Source organism: Sphaerodactylus townsendi, linkage group LG05 (assembly GCF_021028975.2).
Source record: "Sphaerodactylus townsendi isolate TG3544 linkage group LG05, MPM_Stown_v2.3, whole genome shotgun sequence".
In the NCBI taxonomy this organism is placed as follows: Eukaryota; Metazoa; Chordata; class Lepidosauria; order Squamata; family Sphaerodactylidae; genus Sphaerodactylus; species Sphaerodactylus townsendi.
Genome location: NC_059429.1, coordinates 536044 through 559058, shown reverse-complemented (window position 1 = coordinate 559058; position 23015 = coordinate 536044). Strand labels below are relative to the sequence as shown.

The window sequence follows — 23015 nt, the reverse complement described above, 5'->3', positions numbered from 1 at the left end:
AAATCTTGAGCCCAGCAGAACAGGCCCGGCCAGCGGGTGCCCCTCCCGTCAGCTTGTAGGCAAAGCTTCCCAGTCTGGGGTTGCAAACGGAGCTCCCTCCTCCCAAGAGACACAGGCCCAGGCACACTCAGTGCACACACCTCTAACGACCCCCGGACTGGATGAGCCTGGGGGCGGCGGGGGGCGCTCTCTGTCTGGCCCGTCCACCAGCAATTTGTCGGCAAAGGATCCTTGAGCTGGAGAAAATCATGATTCCCAGAACACGTATCTACTGGATCCCAGCCCCCAAAAGTGGCTACAAATTCAGGTGTCTTCCATTATGTTGCCACAAAGGGGCGGGGGAAGCTCGTCCTGGAGGGTGTTTCACCAGGCTTGTTTATGGAAGCAGCGGATAGAATAGGACTGCCCCATCTCCTCGCATGTGGACAGCAAGCAGCTCAAGAAGAAAAATGCAATGTATGCTGGATTATTATAAACGGGGAGTTTAGTTTTTTCCCAGAAAGGGAAGGAAGCCTTTGGAAATACAATCCCCATCCCAACACCCTCCCCCCCCCCACCTCATTTGGTACAAAAAGTGTCCTAGCCTTGGGGGCCATTTGCCACAGTCTTACAGCTAGCTAGAAAGAGACCTCCAGTTGGGATGAGGCAAATTCTCTCTCCACTATGCAAAGGGGGTACCCTTGCTCCCCAAAAACCAGACCCCACAAAACTAGCTTCAGGTATAAAAACAGGTTCTGAAACAGCACCGTCGTAGAACAGTATCTAAAGAGGTCTGCGTATCTGTATGTTGGGCGTCACTGTTCTCACGCAGCATCCAGGGAAGGCCTCAATATCACAGGCAGACCACAGCTTTCCAGACTCTCTTCTGTCCCAGGCAGCAGTTTTTCACCTGGCTCACAGGTGCCAAGTTGCAAAAGAGCAGCGTCTGGTGGGCGAAATGGCCTTTGCAGCTGTGAAACATGGAGGGAGAGGCCCCCGAGGACGTGCTCCCCCCAGGAAAGAGCCCTCAGTGCAAGCAGGGCAGTGTCCTCTGCATCCAAGGCAAGCGTCGGCCTGCTCCTCTCCTCCCTCGAGGCGCAAGTGTGGGCCGGGGCTATTGTTTGCCCGGCTTGGTTATGATGCGGCTGGAGAAGTCGAAAAGGCTCTTGTTGATCTTCCGCAGCGTGCCCACCTCCTCCTCCAGCTCCGTCACCTGCATTTTCAGCTGCTCTTGGTCACCCATGAGGGTCTGAAACGAAAGGGTTACAGTGAGAGGAGGTAAAAGCAGCCCCACGGGAGGGGGGTCTCAGAGCCTGACAATCGCCATGCCTTCAGCCCCCCAAACAGGCCTTGCCGAAGGCTTTCACGGCCAGGATCACTGGGGTGTGGTGGGGTTTCCGGGCTGTATGGTCATGTTCCAAGTAGGATTTTCTCCTGACATTTCGCCTGCATCTGTCTGGCTGGCATCTTCAGCCCGAAAACCCCACCACACTCTAGGGCTTGGAAAGTTTTAGATGTTTAGGATTTTAATCTACAGTAGAATGTGTGTCCTGCTCCAAAGGTATGACTGACTGGCAGGAAACAGAATGAGGCGAAGATCCAGAAAGGCCCAAAATTCCATGGAGAGGAGAGGATGGAAAGAGCTAATTCACCCTTCCTTAGGAGGGGTTCCACAAGTCCCTCTGTCTAAAAAATCCGGTTGTTTCCAGCAATGGCTAACTTTGCCACTGGAGGCATTTTAATTAAAACTAGATACAAGCCCCCAAGACGATATATCCAAAATGCGCGCAGACGCTCTCTTCAGAACTGCTGGTGCTGCAGCCTCTAGATGGGCGGTGGGTGGGAGGTCATCGCTGCACAGGCACTTCCTGACAGGCAGGAAGAAGGCGGCACATGAGAAAGGGCCTTCCCAGGGGCAGCCCCACAGTTACAGAGCAACCTCCCCAGGGAGGTACGCCCGGCCCCCTCTCTTTTGACCTGCAGGAGGCAGATGAAGATGGTTGTATTTCGGACTTCATCTGACTAGTTAGAAGAAGAAGAGGAGTAGTAGTAGTAGTAGTAATAATAGTAGTAGTTTGGATTTATATCCCCCCCCCCCTTTCTGTCCTGTACGGAGACTCAAAGCGGCTCACTATCTCCTTTCCCTCCCGCCCCAACAAAAACCCAGCTCCGAAAAGCTGTGACTAGCCCAAGGTCACCCAGCTGGCGTGTGTGGGAGTGCCCAGGCTAATCTGAATTCCCCAGATAAGCCTCCACAGCTCAAGTGGCAGAGCAGGGAATCAAACCCGGTGCCTCCAGATTACACTGCACCTGCTCTTAACCATTACACCATGCTGGTGTATTTTTCATAACTGCAGTTTCATTTGCAATGCAAGGCACTTTGAGTTCCAAAAGGTAGCTAAGAAATGTTTTAAATAAATAAATAAATAAATAAAGGGGCTTTTTGCCTCCACGAAGGGACTGACAACATCTGGAAACGGCTGACCCGTTTTAAAAAGAGGTGCAGGAACCTGGTCTATAGTTCCCTCAGCTGCCCCAAATGTGGATATTTGGGGGCAGGTGGAGCCTCTCACCTTCTCTCTTGTCAAACACATCTGGGAGTACAAACGCTCTGCTTTTTCCAAGTAGCTTTCACCGGTTCCCTGCAAGAGGAAAAAAAGAGACTGGCTGAGCAGCAGCAGCAGCAGCAGCACTGTGCGGAGTTTCAAGCAAGAAAACAGTAATTAACACACGTCTGGCTGGCACCCAACTGCTCCTCCAGCACGGCACCGGGAATGAGTGAGCCCGTCTGTACTCCCTGACAGAGCATCGCGCCGTGAAGGAGAAGTGGACGGATAATCTCTTAAGAGAGCTACGCAAATCTGACAGCATCTGACAGAACGCGAAGGACGGCAACGCACGTCGCACATCAGTAACAACAGGCTAGGGCGGAACACAAATAGGCCTTGAGCGTTCTTCCAGGAGTAATGCCAGAATTGGAGGACTGGACAGGAATGGCCGAGTGGGTGCTCTGCATCCAGGGCAGCTTACGGTGCAGACCCATGGCCTGGACGCTCACAAAGGCCTGGCTCAAATGCAACATGCTCTCAGCCTCAGGTCAAATCTTGCCTGTGCCGTGAACTCAGTATCTGGACCCAGACGACCTTCAGCAGCCTCTCCCTCCCACCCAGAACCATCGGGCCCCTAACACTGACCTACATTGCAGGGGTGTTACTGTTGGGAGTGGCAATGTCTAGCATGCAAAGGAACTGAGAAGAGGACTCAGAGCAGGAACTGACCAAAAGGTCAACTAGATCGGGCTTTCTATGCGGTTGAAGACACCCCCATTTGTTTCATTCGCCCGGCTGTTCAGCAGACAGCCCGATGTCTCAGGGCTGTCCCGCCCCCGCCCCCCCAAAAAAACCCCTCTCTTTCCCTCGTGAGCACTGTTGCTGGAGGCTATCTCTGTCTCTCATCTTTCCTATCCGAAATGTAGTTCCGCAATAAACACTTGCCTTTCCCTTCCTAATCAGTGTGGCGGCGGCAGCTGCTTCTCTGTGCACCCAGCATCCTGCTAACGGTGACCAGCCACTGCCAGAGAGTGACCTTGTGGCCAGATCTGAGCTTGGCCAGGTGCCCAGAGTGGGGCTTCACCAGGTGGGGGCAGGCCAAATGCCAACGGCTGTCTTCTGGTGGCCACAGGGACTAAATGCAGAACACTCTGGTCTCCCTAGACAACTTTAAACAGTCATCATTCTTCAAAGGGATGAATTCGTTTAGGAGGCAGCTTAATCCTGTCTCCAGGGGACCCAACGATGGCCGGGGCTGCTCTAGCCCTTCTTATATATCTCCATGTCTGACAATACTGACTGAACTCGGGTGACTTCTGAGTTTTACACCATCCCCCTTGACCCCAACCTCCCGCCTTTCTTGGCCACAAACACCTGACAAAGGGGCTTCGCTACACAAAAGCTCATGTGAGAGAATGAAAGTACCAAAGACCCCCTTGGTGGGGGGTGGAGCTGGCAGCAAACGCAGTTATCCTTCTGGAAGTTTCGGAATAAAGTTTGTGGCAGGTTTTGAATGCGTCAAGAGGCATAATGTCATCTGACTCGTCCAACCCCCGCCCCCACGCTAATCGATTAACGTGTTTTTTAAAACTTGCTCACGTTCTCTGTAGTCTGCCTTTCTCACTTGGACTCGTGATGTTAACACAACATGACAAATGGAGCAAAAATTGCACAGTAGTCTAGTGACAGTTTGGGTGAACCAGGACAAGGCTGAATCAGAAAAAGAGCCCGGGCTCTTCCCAAAGCTCACAGAGTGCCAGGAAGGGACGTCGGCCAGGAAGACCCTGCCTTCATCTGTTCAGAGAGCGGAGCTTCCGCAGCAAGCCAGGTGGGAGAAGGAGCAGGTGTTCCAATTAGACCTACGAGGGTCCAACTGCAATGGTGGCAGCAAAGCCAAGTAGCAGGGAGCCACGAGGAGGAGAAGACGACTCAAAGGGGCTTACAGACTCCTCCCCCCCACAAACACCCTGTGGGGCTGAGAGAGCTCCAAAGAGCTGTGCCTAGCCTAGTTCACCAGATAAGCCTCCACAGCTCAAGTGGCAGAGCGGGGAATCCAACCTGGTTCTCCAGGTTAGAGTGCACCTGCTCTCAGCCACTACACCACACTGGCTCTCTCAGACACCAAGGCTTGAGTGGCAGAAATGAGAGGGGCTGGGGCAAAGGACGCCCAATCCTTGACAAGGGGTGTATGAATGGGGTAGGTCTGGGGTATGAATGGGGTAGGCCTTCACTCCTGCCCCCCCTCCCCCTTCAGATGGTCTCTGTGTCACAGCAGGAGGTGTCCACATACTTGCTGCAGCACCAGGGACCAGAGATCGTGGTGAAGGAAAGGGCCAAAAATCGCAATTTCTGGTGACCCCTCATGGGGTTGTCATGGCGAGAGAGGAATAGAGGTGGCTGGCCTCTGTCACCTGCTTCTGCACGGCCACCTGGGACTTCCCAAGTGGTCTCCTCTCCAAGTGCCAACCAAGACAGACCCTGATTAGCTGCTGCAACCTGAGGTGATCGGGCTGGCCTGGGCCACCCAGCGGAGGGCAGCGTTCAAAGTTCTCTGACTGCCCCGCAAGATGGTCCTGCAAAGCAGCACACAAAAACTAAAAACTGGACAGATGTGTGCCACCCACTGGCCTCTGCAGCCCTTCACCCCATGCCAGGGAAGAAAAGACAACAGACTTCTCCTGACTCCGAAAGTGGCCCCACCTGGAGACCACCCCCACTCCCCTGATGTGGCTGGCCCAGCGGTCAGTATTGTCAGACGGGGGGGGAGGGGGGGCTGGAGGCAGAAAAGCCTGGAGTTGCCCCAAAGACCTACCCTTCAGCCTGAGGTGAAGGCAAGCCTTGCACTGGCTCCCACAGGCCAAATGAGCAGATCCAGAAAATTGCCCTCCCCCCTCCCCTGCCACAGTGCTTACCAGAAAGGGCCCGCATAATATGGAGCCCCCCCCCCCCCCCCCCAGCAAAGGCAGCTCATCAGAAAATCCAGACATGCGGCCTAGAGCAGCAGCTGTTCTCACTTGGGAGCTGACATGCTGCTGATAAGGGAGAAACAGGAGATCTTTATCTCCTGCTTCAGCCCACTGGCCAGTCAGCCCCGCCCACGGCTGCTTCTCCACGGACAGGGCCCCAGGGCCTCCCCCGTGGCGGGGAGGGAGCAGCGGAGACCACAGCACCAGCCTCGCCACCTGGCCCCCAAGCTGACCTCTTCGTGAAGGTTGCAGACATTTTCAAGGGCCCGCGGGGGAAATTCACCCAGGGTTCTCCCGGAAGCTCCATCGAGAGGCTGCTTTGGGCCCCCACTGGGATGAAAGGTGGGGTATAAAATGGTTTGAATAAATTAATTCAATGATTAAAAATGGGGTCTTGAGAGCTGAGCCCCAGAACCTGTTCTCAGGGGTCACTGCCAATCCCAGACTGAGGAGCATCTACCGGAACAGGTCTGTAATATTCGCAAAACAACTTTCCTCCCAGGAGTTCAGGCTGGTGCGTATGTCTGTCTTCCTTTGTCGTGTCCTCAACAGCCCTGTAAGGTAGGCTAGGCTGAGATAAAGGGGTCACCTGGAGATTTGAACCTGGGTTCGACAACTTAACCACAACTCTGCATCAGCTCTAACATGACCTACTGAGTATGAAACTCTCCCCCTCCATCCAGGGCCTTGAAGGACGTTATCCAGGCCACCGTCCCATTTTAGACAGAGCTGAGGAAATGATTCATAGTGTAATTCTAAGCAGAACGATACCTTGAAAACTCACTAGCTTCAACAAAAGGCACGTAAACTCTGAGGAGACGGCAGCTCTCTGACCAGAAGCCACAGCCGGGGCGTGACACTGAAAAGGTGCAAAGCTGAGCCAGTGACATTTACAAGCCCCTCTTCTTCAGCTGTTTTTCCACAGAAGAAGCAGCCCCTTCTCTGAGGGCAGCAGCTGACCACTAATGGGGACATGAGGGATCCCACGTCTCTGGGCGCACACCACCGAGCCCCGTCCTCCCAGCAGGCTGGCTCCTGCTGTCCCCAGGGTCTGGGGACAGCAGGAGCCAATGAAAAAGGCCAGGTGATGATATGTGATATTGATATGTGTCTGTTTTCTGAAGCGTGTGGTCCAGGAGCTGGCCTGCCACTGTGGTGCCAATCCAATCCAATCCCCGCTCCAAGCCCCACCTGGCTCCTGTAAGTGGGGCAGGCAGAAGAAGTGTGGGGAGCCGGGCCGGGCCAGGGGGCGTGGCCATGCCCCCAAGGGCAGTTGAGCCCCAGCATGGCACTGCCTGAGGGTTCTGGAAAGCTAGCCAGATTTCCCGGCGAAAGCGTTCCTGTCCGTGGCTCCTCAGCCCCACCATCACCATCCTTCCTCTGTGCAGCTGGAAGGGCCCCAGATGTGCTTCACAAGGGCAGAGGAGAGCAGCAGAACTGACAGGGATCTTTCTGGGAATCTGCTCTTGCCAAGCAAGGTGGCGTGCAGGGTGACCCCAGGTGGGCTCTGGGCTGTGCCCCTCACCGCCTGCACAAACCAGAAGGACAAACCCCCTGTGCTGGGAGCAGGCCGGCCTCCCTTGGCAAGGAGCTAATCCATCACAGGCGACAGCCCATCCGTCTCCTGGGGGAGAATGACGGACAGGAGAGATAATAAAACCAAACATCCTTGAGCCCAGCAGCAGGAGGAAGCAGCCTGCCAGATTGACTCTGCAAGGGACACGGGACGGCTCTTCTCAAGAGCAGCCTGCCTCTGCACCCCTTGCAGGCTCTCCAAAACAATCCTGGGGGTGTCAGTCTGGACCTCCCGCCGCTGGAAAACAGGGGCTCTTCATGGAAGCAGCACAAGTTCCCAGCACACACAGACAGATACGAGCAGGGAGCAAAGGAAGACTGCGGTGTTGGCCAGCTGCTGCCAAGTTGTTCGGACATCACGCCACCCCGAAGCATAGGGGGAGCTGGAGCCACGGAAAGGTCTGAACTGATGCAACCCGGACCGGACCGGGCCGGCCAGCAAGCCAGCATCAGAAGCCAGGATTTCAAGCCACCTGGAAAAGGTCAGCTCTAGCCAGGCCCAACGTGTGACTTGGCAGACCAAAGTGCTGCATGGATGAAGCCAGCAAATCCAGCCGGCAGCTCTCATGCTCGCCAGCCGACCTGCTTGGAGGGTCAAGCCATGCTCTGGGGCAAGGGTGTACTGCCCATGGGGACAGGGGGTATCCCATTTGATCATGTGATCAAGCTGCCAGGTCCCCCCCACCTTTGCCTGTGGCCTGACACTTTGACATGGGTGTGTGTGTGTGTGTGTCACTGTTTTGAGGCTTAGCCCCAAATTCTTGTTTTGTTTTAGTTTTTTTGCAAACTTGAGACACACACACACACACGGCTGCATGTGCAAATTTCCTGATGAGCAGCACTGGGGGAGAAGAGAGAGACCGTTGTCACTTTGGCAACAGCAAAGCCAGCGTGTCTGTGCTGTTCAGTTAACTGCCCTGTCCAGCTGCAGTGGTCAAGCGTCTCCCTCACGTCAGCAGCCTGGCTTTGAAAATCTACAGCTTCATCTTCCAGGCACAAGAAACCCCGAAGGGCAGTGTGGTCTAGTGGGAGTGTCAGATTAGGTTTGAGGAGATCTAGTTTCAAATCCCTCACTTAGCCAGAAAGCTCACTGGACAGTAGAAGCCAACCACACCCTCTGCACCTGTGCTGACACTCAACTCAACCCAACAGCCGAAAAGTCCAGCCTATAATCGCAAGTGCTGCGTGTTCACTCCTGCTAAGGTGGGGGGAGGGGTTTGCAGAGTGAGGCTACTTCAGTTTCCAAAGGCAGCCCTGGGCAGCACGAGTGACAGTCATCCAGCACGGAGATCACCACACTACCCATCACAGAAGCACACACCCCTTTCACAGCTACAGAACAACCCTGTTAGTAAACTAAAGCTCCGAACACAGAACTTGCCCGAGGTTGTACCAAAGTTGCATCCGGCACTTCCCCTGCAAACTGCTCCCTGATCCTCCAGCCTACCAAAGACGTTCCCATTCCACTGCTGTCTGTCCCTGTCCCGGAGTGCCTTGGGGGTGCTGCTGAATAAGAAGGGCAGCAGGGGCCAACTGCACTTTTCGCCAGCTGTGGTCTTTCCTGGTCAGAAAGATCCGGCCACTCTAGGGTGTGCTCCCCTAAAAGTGAGATCAGATGATTGTAATGCAATGTAGGAAATACTCAGGAAAGCTGAAGGCCAGTTTGCAAGACCTGAGCAAGGCTGCCAATGACAGGCCGTTCATTCATCCGGCCGCAGCAAGTTGGACAGCACTTCACATAAACACACAACACAGTCTGCTTGGGGCTGCCCTTGACAAGCGTTTGGGAACTCAACTGGTGCAGAATGCTGTCGCCAGGATGTCAACTGGAGTGGGCCACAGGGACCCCATCCCTCCAGTCCTGACTCATCCGCACCAGCTCTCAAATGGTTTCTGGGTCCAACTCAGGGTTCTGCCGCTGACCTTTACAGGCAGAGTGGCATAGTGGTGAGGAGCGGCAGATTCTAATCTGGAGAACAGGGTTTGATTCCCTGCTCCTCCACAGGAAGCCTGCTGGGTGACCCTTGGGCCAGTTCCAGTTCATTCAGAAATCTCAGCCCCACCTACCCCTCACAAGGTTGCTGCTGGGAGAGGAAGGGAAAGGAGTCTGTAAGCAGCTTTGAGACTCCTTACAGGAGAGAAAAGCAGGGTATAAATTCAAACTCTTCTTCTTCTACATCAGGGGTAGGGAACCTGCGGCTCTCCAGATGTTCAGGAACTACAATTCCCATCAGCCTCTGTCAGCATGGCCAATTGGCCATGCTGGTAGGGGCTATCTAGGCAGGGGCTGCTTTGATAAAGTGCTCCTAATTCCTCTGAGCTGAGAGTCGCAGGTTCCCCAAATTCTGCTTCTACATGGTTCAGGAGCCAGCACATCACCAGCCGAGGGAGCATAGCAATGTGATAGAAGTGATAGTGTCTGCAAAAAGGCTAGAGGAGCCAAACACACATAAATCCCCAGGTTAGGGACAGAGACAGAGTATACACGTGGTCTCTATGCTAATAGTTAGAAGCCTTAGAGCCTAAAATGGGGGGAGTTGGAGTACAGGAGTTTTGAAGGAGGGACATTGATATAGTGGGCATCACAGAGAGACATGTGGTGGGAATAGAGAGGAGGAGCAATTGGGATGCTGTTATCCCAAAGGTTACGAGCTCTACAGGAAGGATAGGACAGAGTATTGACAGGGGTGGGGTGGCCCTCTACATCCAAAGACATTGCAGCATAGTGTCACCTGGAAAAATAGACAATGCAGGGGAGCTGATTCCTCTAGGTGCAGAGGTATAGTGGGATAATCAATACCAGCCTGGGGGGTGAAGCATAGTTTAACATTAGAGATATATTATGGAGTCCCCCTGACCAAAAGCACAAAGAGGATTCTGAGATGGAAAAAGAAAAATTAGAGAGCCAACAAAGAAAGCAAAAATAATACCGTTGGTAATGAGTGCATTATAATTATCCCCATATAAACTGGAAAAATGCATGTTCAAGGTCATAGTAAGGGACAGAACATTCCCTGGATATGCTTAAATGACTGTGGCTTAGAGCAGATGGTTGCTAGAACTCCAACCAGGGGAGATGTGATCCTAGATCCTAATTCTATGTGGGACCCAGGACCTGGAGTGGGAAAGTCCCAGTGTTGTTGTGACGATAGAGGAACAGCGACCACAATGCTGTCAGATTCAGTATCTCTGCATGTGAGACAAGTGACAACTACTACACAATGTAGAGTTAAGCATTTGCCTGCTCAGAAAGGGTAGAAATTTCTGCTCCAAAGATGAGGGGGGGGATAGTGTGCAGAAGGGAAGCTGGAAAGAGAAAATCAAAGAGAGAGTCAAAACTGTCCAAAGGGGCTTGGAGGGTTATTTAAAAACACAGTCTTAAAAAAGCTCAGCCTGGAATGGTGTTCCTTGTAGGTTAGGAAAGGCAGCGCCCAGTCCAAAAGAAAGCCACCTCATGGTTAACAAAGGGAGGCTATTGAGAGAAATTATTAGGAGAAAAAAAAAAGATGTCTTTTTAGAAAATGGAAGTTCAACTTAACTGATGAAGAGAATACCAGAGAGAACACAAATGGTGGCAAAGAGAAGAAGACAAGTTAGCTGCTGTAAGGGGAGGCAAAAAAAGGAGGATTATGAGAGGAACGCATGGCTACTTGAACATCAAGACCAGCAACAAACAAGTTCTTCAAGTACATCCAAAAGCAGGAAGCCAGCTATAGAGGCGGTAGGCCCAAGGTTAGATGATGAAAAGGGAACAAAAGGTGTGTGCTAAAAGATGACAGGGAGATTGCAGGAGAAGCTGAATGAATTCTTTGCATCTGTCTTCACCCCAAAGAGGAAGTGTGAGGAAAATTCCTGCACCTGAATCCAAGCTTCTTAGGAGGTGAATCCGAGGGGAACTAGCAAAGATAGTGAGTGAGACAAGGGAAGAAGTTCTGGAAGCCATTGATAAACTAAATGCTACCAAATCCTCCTGGCCCTAGATTGCATTCATCCAAAGAGTTCTTAAAGAGATTCAAGCATGAAATTGCTGATGTTCTCTACGATAATATACAGCTCTATCCCTGAAATCTCGCCACCTCCCCATCCCTGAAGACTGGAAAGATGGCCAATGTCACTCTAATCTTTAAGAAAGAAAGGGTCTAGGGGACTCCCATAAAATTACAAGCCAGTCAGTTTGACATCTGGTTCCTGGTAAATTAGTAGGAATCTATCATTAAAGATAAAATTATTAAACATGTAGAAAGCAAGACCTGCTGAGGAAAGGAGTCAGCATGGCTTTTGAAGAGGCACAAGTCCCTGTCTTTACAGGACTTACTAGAGTTCTTTGAGGGTGTAAACAGCAGGCATGTGGATGAAGGGGGGAACCAGTGGACATTGTCTACTTAGTTTCCAAAGGCTTTTGACAAAGTTCCTCCCCAGAGACTGTTGAGAAAACTCAGCAATGAAGGAGGAATAAGAGGGGGAAGTCCTTTCTATGGATTAAAAAAACTGGTTGGAGAACAGAAACAAGGGTGGGTATAAATCGGGAAGTTCTTGCAATGGAGATGTAGGGAGTGGTGTCCCCAAGGATCCCGTCTTTGGGACCAGTGCTCTTTAACTTATTCATAAATGACCTGGAAGTAGGGGTGGGTAGCATGGTGGCCAAGTTTGCAGATGATACCAAATTATGTGGGGTAGGTGGAGAACCACAAAAGGTTACAAAGAGGCTCCAAAGTGGACCTTGCGATAGAGGTAGGTGAGGTGGGCTAAGAAATGTAAATGCAGTTCAACGTGTAGCTTAAAATGCAAAAGTGATGCAACATAGAAGACAAAACATCCAAAACTTCACATATCCACTACAAGGGGTCAAGCAGACCAGAGGAAGAGGGATTTGGAGTCTTAGTTCCATGGGAATGTCAACTCAGCGATGGCAGCTGTGAAAAGGCAAAAAACTCTATGCTGGGGATCATTAGGAAAGGAGGTTGATAATAAAACTGCAAGAGGATTGTCATGCCCATATATATAAAGCAGTGGTGAAACCAAGCGCTTTGGAGTACTGTGTTCAGTCTCTGGTTTACTTACATCTCAAAAAAGGATATTGAAGAGATAGAAAAAAGTGCAGAAAAGGGGAACAGCGAGGGATGAGTTGAAGAGTTGGAGCACCTTCCCCTTATGAGGAGAGGCTGCAGCGTTTGGGACTCTTTTAGTTTGGAAGGGGGGGCGTCTGAGGGGGGGATATGATTGAAGTCTATAAAATTATGCATGGGATAGAAAATGTTGGACTGAGAGAAATTTTTCTCTCTCTTTCTCACAATACCTAGAACCAAGGAGGGCATTCATTGAAAAATGCTGGGGGAAGAATTAGGACTAATAAAAGGAAACACTTCTTCACACAACGCAGGTGATTGGTGTTTGGAGATATGCTACCACAGGAGGTGGTGATGACCACTACACCTGGATAGCTTCTAAAAAAGGAGACTTGGACAGATTTATGGAGGAAGCTCGATCTCTCTGGCTAACAATCTTGATCCTCCTTGATCTCAGATTGCAAATGCTGCCAACTTAGCAGACCAGGGTACCAGGAGCTCAGGAGCAGCAGCAGAAGAGAACCATTGCTTTCACATCCCTGCCACGTGAAGAGCTCCGAGGCACCTGGTGGGCCACTTTCACTGCCCGAGGAAGTAGCAGGGAATGCTGGTTAACTAGACACCTCGGACTGGTCTGAAGGGTCACAGTCCAGGCTAGTTCTTATGTTCTTATATGTTCTTATCTGAAGGTCCACTCTGTCCCGCATGTACCCACCTGACCATGATGCTTCCCTTCTGATGCCCTGTTTTGGGTTGCCCTGTCTTGAGGCTGGATAGGAGGAAAGCCGGGGCTGCCTTGGGAGATTTGTCTGTCCCCTTCTATCACCATCTCATCTGGTGTCCCCTGAACAATCTCTCCCCTGGTCTGATGTTTCATTCTGGGGTTCTATTGTTAGCTGCCTCGGGGCTGAAAGGAAGGACGTAAATGTAACAAATAAAAAATACACAGAGAAACTGCTGATGGCCATGGAGATTCCATTTACTGAATCTGGCTCACAGTCCTTGACTGGCAAATCGCAATTGCAAGAGGTCCAGTTTATTCTTTAAAGTTACCCAAGCGTGTTGCCTCTGAGCAGCCACAAGTTCTGACAGTTACTTAATGCACCAGAACAACTGTGCCTGCTCGTTCTGCAGGCCAGACGGCCCAGTCCTGGGCAATTCCTGCCTCCATTTCCATCAAGAGGCTACAAAGAGAGTTGCACCTGTGTCCCCACCCAAACCCTCTCCTTGAGAAACAGGAGATGCGCAGCCGAGCCCACCACGGCCCTTACATTATATCCATCCACCCAGAATCAGCCGTTAAACTGCTCCTTCTTCCCTGTCCTGGAAGGGACCCAAAGGATCCCACCAATCTTGGACCAGAAAGAGTAGCCCCCGTCCCCAACACAGGCCATTGACGCCTGTACCACCTTCTGATACAGGCCGAGGCAAAGCGTCAACCCCTCGCGCTCAGAGTGTTCTGCGCTCTCCGTGTCGTGGAGGTGCCGCTTGAATTTCGGGAGAGGCATGCGGGGCTTGCTGTCTGGACTGATCATGTTGGCTGGGGCCAGGGTGATGAAAGCGTTGGTGACCGGCCCTGGCGAAGGGGAAAAGAAGGAGTTTCATGTACAAGGCCCAGACAAGCAACGTCTGAAAGTCAGGAGGCTGTTGAGAACAGACTCAGTGGCTATTGTGGGTTTCCAGGCAGTGTGTGACCACCGTCTGGTAGTTTCAGATTTAACATTTTGCCCGCATGTCTGGCTGGCCTGCGAGATGTGGGCGAAACATCGGGAGTTAAAGCTACCACGGCCACACAGCCTGGAAAACCCACAATGGCCAGCTGGTCTCGGCTGTGACAGCCTTCAACAACTCACGGAAATTCTTACTCTGTGAACAAATCCCAGAGAAATGGGCTGTGAACTGCTTGGACTCTGCATTCATGATGAACAGCATTAAATCCCCAACGACTCATCCCTGGCCACCCTCTTCAGACTTCTTGGCGAGCCAGTCCAGCGCACTGGTATTGTTGGCCAGCTACGCGGATGAGCCGGAAAATGCACAATTAGGCGCGAAGGCAGGACTTCAGTTGCCAGCACGCCTGTTCCCTCAGCAAAGGAGCAAAGCATCTGGCCCCAGCGCTCCTGGCTCGGAGGCGGCTATGCAAGGTTCAGGCGTGATGTCCCCTCTGCCCTAGAAGCTAGAAAAGGGGACAAAGGCACACAACAAGTCGCCCCCGAGGGCCCAGGATGCAAAAGTGGGAGCAGCTGACTTAACAGCCACCCGAGAGGAGTGGGTCTGCTTCCCAAATGTCTTCTGAGCTGGCATGCTGGGCGCTCCAACCTTGGCACAGAGTCACTTTCTCTGCCCCGTTCAGCCCTGATGCCAGAAGCAACAGCACTGGAGCTGAAGCACCTGGGCGCTCACGAGAGGCCTCAGGGCACGGGGCTGCAGCTATTCGGGCTCAGGGAGTGGGGTTTAGTGGTATCAGATTCAGAAGATGGGCGACTTGGTTCCAAATCCCTTCTCTGCAACCAAACTCAGTTGGAGGATTAGGTCAGTCATTCCCTCTATCTGCCTTGCAGAGGCGGAGCACTCATGGGGACAGGTGGGGTCACGTGGGGGGAGGGAGGAGAATTGCCCCCCACACCTGCTCCTTCAGCCGGGGTAGCCTCTGCCTGGTGCTTGGCTGGGCCACCACCTGGTGCCTCTTGGCCTGGCCCACAGCACGCTCCCACCAGCTAAGGCAAGTGGGGCGCATGGGGGGGGGGGTGCAGGGGTGGCTGGAGCAAGTGTTGCCCTAGGCGCCATTTCCCCCCTGCCTCTGCCACGTTGTCTACCTTGCAAGTGTGGCATAGTGGTTAAGAGAAGGTGGACTCTAATCCGGAGAAATGCATTTGATCCCCCACTCCTCCACAAGAGCAGCAGACTTTTCTCCAGTGGACTGGGTTTGTTCCCTTGCTTGCCCACAAGAAGCCTGCTGGGTGGCCTTGGGCTAGTCACAGTTCTCTCAGAACTCTCTCAGCCCCACCTGCCTCACAAGGTGCCTCCTGTGGGCAGAGGAAGGAAAAGGAGCTTGGAAGCCGCTTTGAGACTCCTTACAGGAGAGAAGGGTCAGAGTTAGGGAAGGGAAACTCTGTACGCTACCCCTGAGCTCTTTGGGGGCTAAGTGGGGTGAGCATGACCAGGTGGCTCCACTCCCCATGGCCCAGTCTCCCCACCCCTTCTCCTCAATTTGTGGGGAAGCCACGGGAGCTGCTGCCATCTCTGCGGTGCATCCAAGCGCACGGTGCCTGCCCCGGTGGCCTTACCATCCTCTGCCAAGCTAGCCCATCCGTCACCCCACCGACGTCTCTCCAGCAACAATCTATCATACGCACTCATTCAGCAGAGTTAATGAGCAATTTAATTACCGCATTTACCCACACGGGCTGCTGGTTCTGTCGGCTCACAACACCTCCGGCTCCTGCTCCCCCACACACCAGCAAACAGTTCATGGAGCGGAGGGAGGCAGGGCAGGGCAGCCCCCCCCCCAGCCCCCCTGCACAGTGTTCAAGCTGTAGCCTCGGCTTCCAACTCCCCAAAGCAACTAGGCGGTCTGACTCAGCACCAGACGGATTTCCCACTCGGGCCTCTCCTGCAGCTGCCAAACACCCAGATCTCTCCCCGGCAGCTGGTGCTGAATGCACCCCAGGGCCTCTGCATGCAGACGCGCCCAGCTCCCCTCCTCAGGACCAAGGGGCCACCGTGGCTCTGGCCACAGTCTGCAAAGAACTGGCATTCATTTGCATGAGCCTGGAGCGTCTGAGGGAAGGAGGGGAGAGGCAGGAGGCTGCCTGGGGCTCAGCCAGTTTGGAGGGTCTGCTCTGAATGGTGGTGGCTCATCCGGGGCTTTCCCGGCCCCGCATATTGGGAAGCCTCACACTTTCGGACCAGGGGCTCTCCCTCAACGACCAAGGTGGGCTGCCACTCCCCTGAGCCTGGGGCACAGAGCTTCCCAAGGCCCTTCCACTGGACCCAAGGCGCCAGGCATGCCAAGCAGGTGCCCCGACCCTCCCACGCAGCATCACCTGAACCCTCAGGACACTCCTCCCCAAGCCCCTCCTCCTGTTCCTGTGGGAGGCCCAGTGCAGAGGAGGTTTTGGACTGGGGGGGGGGGGGATCAGAACACTCAGCACCAGCTTTAGGGGGTCCTCGGAGGATGCCAGCCACAGATGCAGGCGAAACGTCAGGAGAAAATGCGACTGGAACATGGCCACACAGCTTGGAAAACCCACCACACCCCAGTGATGCTGGCCGTGAAAGCCTTCGACAAGCCATTGAACAGAACACGGCCTCTTGGATTTCTGACCTCCCCCCTCCCCCCTGAAAAAAGCCCACTCCTTGCTGGGTTTCAGGAACTCTGCAGGCGTCTTAGAAGGCCATCTTTCTCAGAAGTGTGATATCCTATCCAAGTTTCCAGGTTGCATCTTAGGTACTTGGCAAGTGCATTTCTTTGCAACGTCACAAGAGCCTGGGGTACAAGGGAGAATTTTCTTATCCTCTGACTGGCAGCTGCCTGTCGGAACCTCTGGAAAGAAAGGGTGTTTCCCAAGCATCAGTTGCTGGAGAAACCAAGAACCAAACCTGCTAAGCTGCCCCTTAACTAAGAGGCCTTTTCCCCAAACATATGAAGTGTACAATACTATATCAGACTACTGGTCCATCTAACCCAGCACGGTCGTTATCAATATACGGGGGCTGGAGCCAGCCCTGCAAACACCTGCGTCTTTCAGCATCTTTCAAACACCTGCGCTGCTGAGACAGAAGAATGCTCAGTTGGCTCTGCGTACCCAGGAGTTTGAAGGATTGTTTCAGGGAGTTGAGAAGACTGAAAACATTTGTTCCTCTTGCCCAGGGGTAGGGAACCTGCGGCTCTCCAGATGTTCAGGAACTACAATTCCCATCAGCCTCTGTCAGCATGGCCAATTGGCCATGCTGGTAGGGGCTGATGGGAATTGTAGTTCCTGAACATCTGGAGAGCCGCAGGTTCCCTACCCCTGCTCTTGCCTATAAAGCCCACCTTGCCTCAGGCGTTTCCACGAGCAGTGAGTGAGCTGTTCTGTCTTAAAGCTCTACGCTGTACTTTTGTATAAATTATCATTCCAGGCACCCATATTGCCTTTGCTTTTTGAACGCTAAAATGCCATGGCTCTTCCAATGATCGTCTGCCTCTTCATGAGTTGCTGTTCTGAGCATCTCTGTGGATTGGAAGGGGAAAAAATTCCTTTCCAATATGCTTAAAAAATGTTCATGCTGGAATAACTGATTTTAGAGTTTAAGGTGCCACTGGATGTGTTGCTGTATTCTGGAAAGAAAAAGCCCAGAGGTGCAACACAGAGATGCAATAATAGGCCGACTCTATGCATTATGAGCAGAGATGAGGCAGCCAATCGTGCAGGCTCAAAGTGGGCGGCGGGGAGGGGGGGCTTGCGGCTCTCGTTATTTAATTAACGAACTGGAGTGTCTGGCCCAGCCACCAAGTGCTAGAAACTTGCTGTTATTTACAAGGCGATTCTGGAATTCTCAGCTATTTGGCAGCAACACCACGTAACACTCCATCTGATTAATTTACACAACTGCAAGTTATGTTCCCAGCCTGGTTATTAGGGCTGTCTGGTTGTTCCGGATGTGGAGGATTTATTGGCTTCTGCCCTGCTGAGATCAGGCTTCAGGCACAGCCGTCAGTGGACTATCAACCTGCCGGCTGGATGCTACAGGAAGGTGAGGGTGTTTACCAGTACAGAACAGGTGGAGGGCACGGAAGGGAAACTCAGGGCGGAGAGAGACATCCACGTATCTCCTTATCAGAGCTCTGTGTGGCCAAGATAAAGGATGCTAATGCTTCTCTAAGGCAGGGAGGTACAACAATTAGGCATTCTAAAGAATTGGCAGGAAGGGGCCACCAGCGCTAGAAGATGACAAATCTCCTTGCCAAGGCAAAGTCAGTTAACCCGACATCAGGGGAATAGTATCTCTCTGATGCCTTGCTAACACAGTGTAACTGCTTGTAACAACAAATGAATGCTGCTGAAAGATATATGTAACCAGCCTGCTATATGTAACCACTGCCATTTGGGGAATTTTTTGTTTATGGCTTCACATGCTTTGTAGAGAACTAGGTTTTCCCCTAAAACTCTGGTCCCATGAGAAAAGAATTACATCTATTATCTCATGGGGGCAGGAAGCCAGGTGGCTCTCGATCACTAACTGCTTGCGACCTTGGGGTGCCTTAGCTCCAAAGACTGCTTTTCACAACTTCTTGTGGAAATGGGAGGGGGGCTCCTTTTGGGGCGAAAGGGGACTGTGAACACCAGCTTTGCGAGAACTGGCTTTTCTAGCGTGGTGTTTCGATGTTTGCTCAATAAACGCTACTGATCAGTACCTCAGAGTTCATTTGTTGGCTTGAAGGTCCGAGCCCTAACACCCCTTCACTACTGACCCAGAAAAGCACAGCCACCAACTCAAGGAGAAGTCTGCCACCACTTCCTCCCACAATTCCTGCCGTGGAAGGAAGGCTTTTTTTCAGGGGAATTTAGGGGGAAGCAACGTTGTTTTCCCCAGTGTAGACGACCAGGGAAGGCAACAGTAAATCACCCCATCAACATAGTCTGCCTAGCAAATGTCATAATGTAATGTCACCCCCTGGGTCGGTAACGATCTGGACTACCTTAACCTTTTAAAGTCACCCTGGGGTGACCCCAGACCAAATGTGCTCATCCAAATTTTATTACAAGACCAACTGAAGCAATAAAAATCATTTACCAGCCTCTTTGCATGGAACATACCTGCACTGGTGTCTCCTGATTACTTGAAAACCCCACACCCCCCAACCCCTTTCAGACCACCTTCAGGCAAGCTCTTTCAGGGAACCACTAGGGGGCCAGCAAGCAGGCAGATGAGTCTACATTAGGGGGGAAGGCAGCCTCAGGATTACTGGGTGAGAAGAACAACGTTGTAAAGTCTAGGGGTAGGGGTGGACAATGAAGAAGCAACGGGTCAGGATCCAACACACACGATCAAACTCTGCCCACAATCAAACCACCAGCCCAGCGAATCTGACAGGGTGCAGTCGGTCTGGCAGCAGCTCCGCAAGGTGTCTGGTAGAGAAGAGTCCTCCCAGCGCTGCTGGATGGGAAGTCAGTGTGGTGTCATGGTTAAGAGAGGTGGACTCGAATCTGGAGAACTGGGTTCAATGCCCCACTCCTCTACATGAAGCCTCCTGGGTGACCCTGGCCAAGTCAGTTCTCTCAGAACCTCCTCAGCCTCCAGTTTGATGTACTGGCTGAGAGCAGTGGACTCTAATCCAGAGAACCAGGTTTGATTCCCCACTTCTCCACCTGAGCAGCAGACTCTAATCTGGTAACTGGATTTGTTTCCCTGTTCCTCCACATGAAGCCTGCTGGGTGATCTTGGCCCAGTCACAGCTCTCTTCGAACTCTCTCAGCCCCACTTACCTCACAAATGGTCTGTTGTGGGGAGGGGAAAGCAACTGGAAGTGACTTTAAGACTCTTCCAAGGTAGAGAATTTTCTTTTGAATGTGAAAGCTATAGCAGGCAAAATGCAAGTGCCCTGGAAGGAAACACACGTTGCCATGACCTGCCTTCGAAGATGCTAGTCACAGATGCAGACCGGACGTCAGGAGCTAAAACTACCAGACCACAGCCACACAGCCCAGGAACCCACAACAGCCAGTTGTGAAAGCCAGAGCACAAGTCACTCCGTTCAGCTCCGGGCAGGTGGGAGGCACCGGCTCTGCTGAGCAAAACCATGGCTTCTCTTGACTCCTCTAGCTGGGGTTGGCCTCCAAAGGCTCCGGCAGAGAGAGAGACCTTTCCCAGTCTGACTACCAGACAGCCTGGATGTGGAGGTGCCAGGAACTGAAGGAGGGCCCTGACCCACACCTAATGCAGTGTGGAACTATGGGAGGGCACCGGGCCCGTCCAATGCAGGACTGTCTACTATGACCGGCAGCCAGACTCCTCTGACACCCCAGAGACAGCGTGTAAGGTTGCTTCGGTTTCTTGACCAGCCCGAAGTTAACCTTGAGTCTACATTCCTTCTTCCGGGCGTTGTGCCCAGGTCAGTCTTTATCTCTGTCTCAACATAGCTGCGTGCTTGCCATCTTTGGCTTCTGTTCTGTGTGAATCTCTATCTTGGTGGGAACGGTGGGATGGGAAAGCTGGGTTGTTTTGGATTTGGATTTTCGCGGGAAAATCCAAATTTTCGCAGTGCTTGAGACCTGCACACCCGTGCTGCTCCCCCAGTGAGCGTCAGGCCCTTCCTGAAGGGGAACACAGGCAGGCTAGAACTGGCTAAGAGTCCAGGTCTCCCCTGCTCCAGGACAGCTCCTGAGCCAGGTCACTGACAAAAGGGCCCTGGATCTGAATGGTGGAGCCAAAGGTAAGGCTGTGGAATTCACTGCAATGAGAGAGAGGAAGAGGAGCTGGTTTTTATAGCCTGCTTTTCACTACCTGTAAGGAGTTTCAAAGTGGCTTACAAACACCTTCCCTTCCTCTCCCCACAGCAGACACCGTATGAGGGAGGTGAGGCTGAGGCAGTTCTGAGAGAACTGTGACTGGCCCAAAATCACCCTGCAGGCTTCATGTGGAGGAGTGAGGAATTGAGCCTGTTTCTCCAGATTACAATCTGCTGCTCTTAACCACTGCAACAGGCTATATGGGGTTGGATGACGGCTGAATGAGTTTAGACTGGCCCAAAGCCCCCTTGAATGGCTGCCTCACCATCGGACTTCTCTGGCTCCACAGGACTGACCGTGAAGCATCTCCACAGACCTGGAATGGCTTGGCACAATAAGGCGCTTTTGGCAGCCAGTCACACCTGTGTGTTCCTTGCAACCGCAGCGTATGCAAGCATGTTCAAGCTCCCAACTTTCACTTTTATATATTCAGGATTTTTTCTTTATACGAAGGCTTCTTCACCCGAAGGACCTGCAGCCTGCCTTGTACAGCACCAAGGCAGTATTTCCCTTTATCAGTCCATAACCAGCAAGGATTTTTCCACTGGGGATTGAAGGGGGGTGACCCAAGGCCATTGGCACTGCTACAGAGATTGCACGTCAGAAACAAAGACACGGGAATCTGGGTGTCCAAATTCTGAGCCGAGAGAATAAGCAAAAATTATTCTGGCTACGCCAGAGGGCAAAGAACCCAACGCTCAAAGTCAGGCTCAAGCGGTCCACTTGTGAGATTTCACTAGGGCTGGCCGACACATTTCAAGGCAAGCACGGCATCGCAGCCTCAAAGGAAATGTGCTTTTCTTCGGTAGAAACAGACCTTGATGGAGTGTGCCCAGCTGCATTTTTTATGATAAAGTCACCGCTCTGGAAGTCACTGCTAAAACAATGGTGACTGCAACCCACAGTTTGGCACGATGGCTGAAGAGAGCAAGTCTCTCTTTAAACAAGAGGACTGCAAAGGTCTAAAAAATTCCACTCCACGACTAGATTCTGCAAACACAAGTTTTCTGAGGCAGGTCAGACTGGAACCAGTGGATTGAAATTAAATTCAAAGAACTTCCTGACAGTTAAGAGTGGTTCTTCGTTGAAACAGGCTTCCTTGGGAGGTGGTGGGCTCTCCCTACTTGGAGGTTTCTGAGTGTTAGGTTGGCTCTGGGTGCTTGATGCTGGGCCTCGATTAACCAAAAGGGGCCTCTGTGTTCTGTGCTGTTTTCCTTGCCTTTCTGCTAGGGACTTAGGCTCATTCCGCACATACAGAATAATGCACTTTCAAACTGCTTTCAGTGCTCTTTGAAGCTGTGCGGAATAGCAAAATCCACTTGTGAAAGTGGTTTGAAAACGCATTATTTTGCGTGTGCGGAAGGGGCCTTAGATAACAGAGGCATCTCTGGTCGTTTTGGCCAGACGGCTGGCTATCTCCCGTCTGGCCTTGGGGAGTACTTTCGCTTCCCCACACTTTTCCTGATTTTGCATTACGTGGCAAGGGGCAGGTTGGGGGTTGGATTCAGAGGGGTTATACCAGGGGGAATTGAGTGATGGTTCAGAACTGGCTTTCGCAAAGCCTGGCGCATGGGGTCCAATTCAACAGAGGCTTCTGATTCATGAAATCCAGGGCTGGTCATTGAGTGGATTCCTAGGTCTGACACTGAGCAGAGGCTAGATGGCCATCTGACAGAAATGCTGATTCTGGAAGCTTGGGGGAGGGGATGAGCCAGTGGTCAGCTCCGGTGGTCCTTTCTTACATGCCCAGGCCTTACAAGGCTTTTTAGCCCAGGCCAGATTCACCTGGAATCCTGGAGGTTTCCCCCTTCCTGTGGGCACAGAGCAGACATCACTAAGGGAGCAGTTGGGAATTTCCTGTGTTGTGCAGAGGTTGGACTAGATGGCCCTTAAGATCCCCGTTTCTATGACACCCCAAGCCTGCTCTTCCTCTCAGCGGTAACTGGTCACCTGGACTGAGGATTTCACCAAAGTTATAAGCATCAGGTGTGCTTGTCAGCCCACTCTCTCCTGGCTCAGGGTCCCACCCCCAGGGTACAACGCTCCCCCACAGACACCTTTGTAATTCACTGTGCGCAGACACTGTTTGCTCTGGATGTCCCACAACCGAACTGTTTCGTCATGCGACCCGGAGAGAAGCAAACTGCCATCAGTGGAGACAGACAGGCACGTCACCTGGTTCCTGTTGGGAGAGAAACAAAGACCGACAGATTTCCCACGTGCAATTAATCTTTCTAAGCTCTGCAGCACAGAAGACCATGAACACCTGAGGTAGGCTCTGAGAGGTTCTCGGCTGCCCCGCTCCTTCCCTCTGCCAAGACTCTGTTTGCACTTCAACCCTTCCTTTTCAATGTATTGTCGAAAGTTTTCACGGCTGGAATCGCT

At 52.3% G+C, this 23015-nt stretch overlaps 1 protein-coding gene across 1 annotated transcript in view; it reads right to left on the bottom strand.

Annotated features, from left to right (window-relative positions):
- Window positions 1-461: 461 nt before the first annotated feature.
- WDR18 (WD repeat domain 18) overlaps window positions 462-23015 on the bottom strand; it is a 50503-nt gene continuing 27949 nt past the window's right edge. The window contains exons 7-10 of the mRNA XM_048497666.1: window positions 22688-22812; window positions 13545-13711; window positions 2553-2621; window positions 462-1228 (exon numbers count right to left, since the gene is read on the bottom strand). Of these exons, the coding sequence (XP_048353623.1) occupies window positions 1094-1228; window positions 2553-2621; window positions 13545-13711; window positions 22688-22812 (496 nt within the window). The 3' untranslated portion in view covers window positions 462-1093. The remainder of the gene's footprint in view (window positions 1229-2552; window positions 2622-13544; window positions 13712-22687; window positions 22813-23015) is intronic.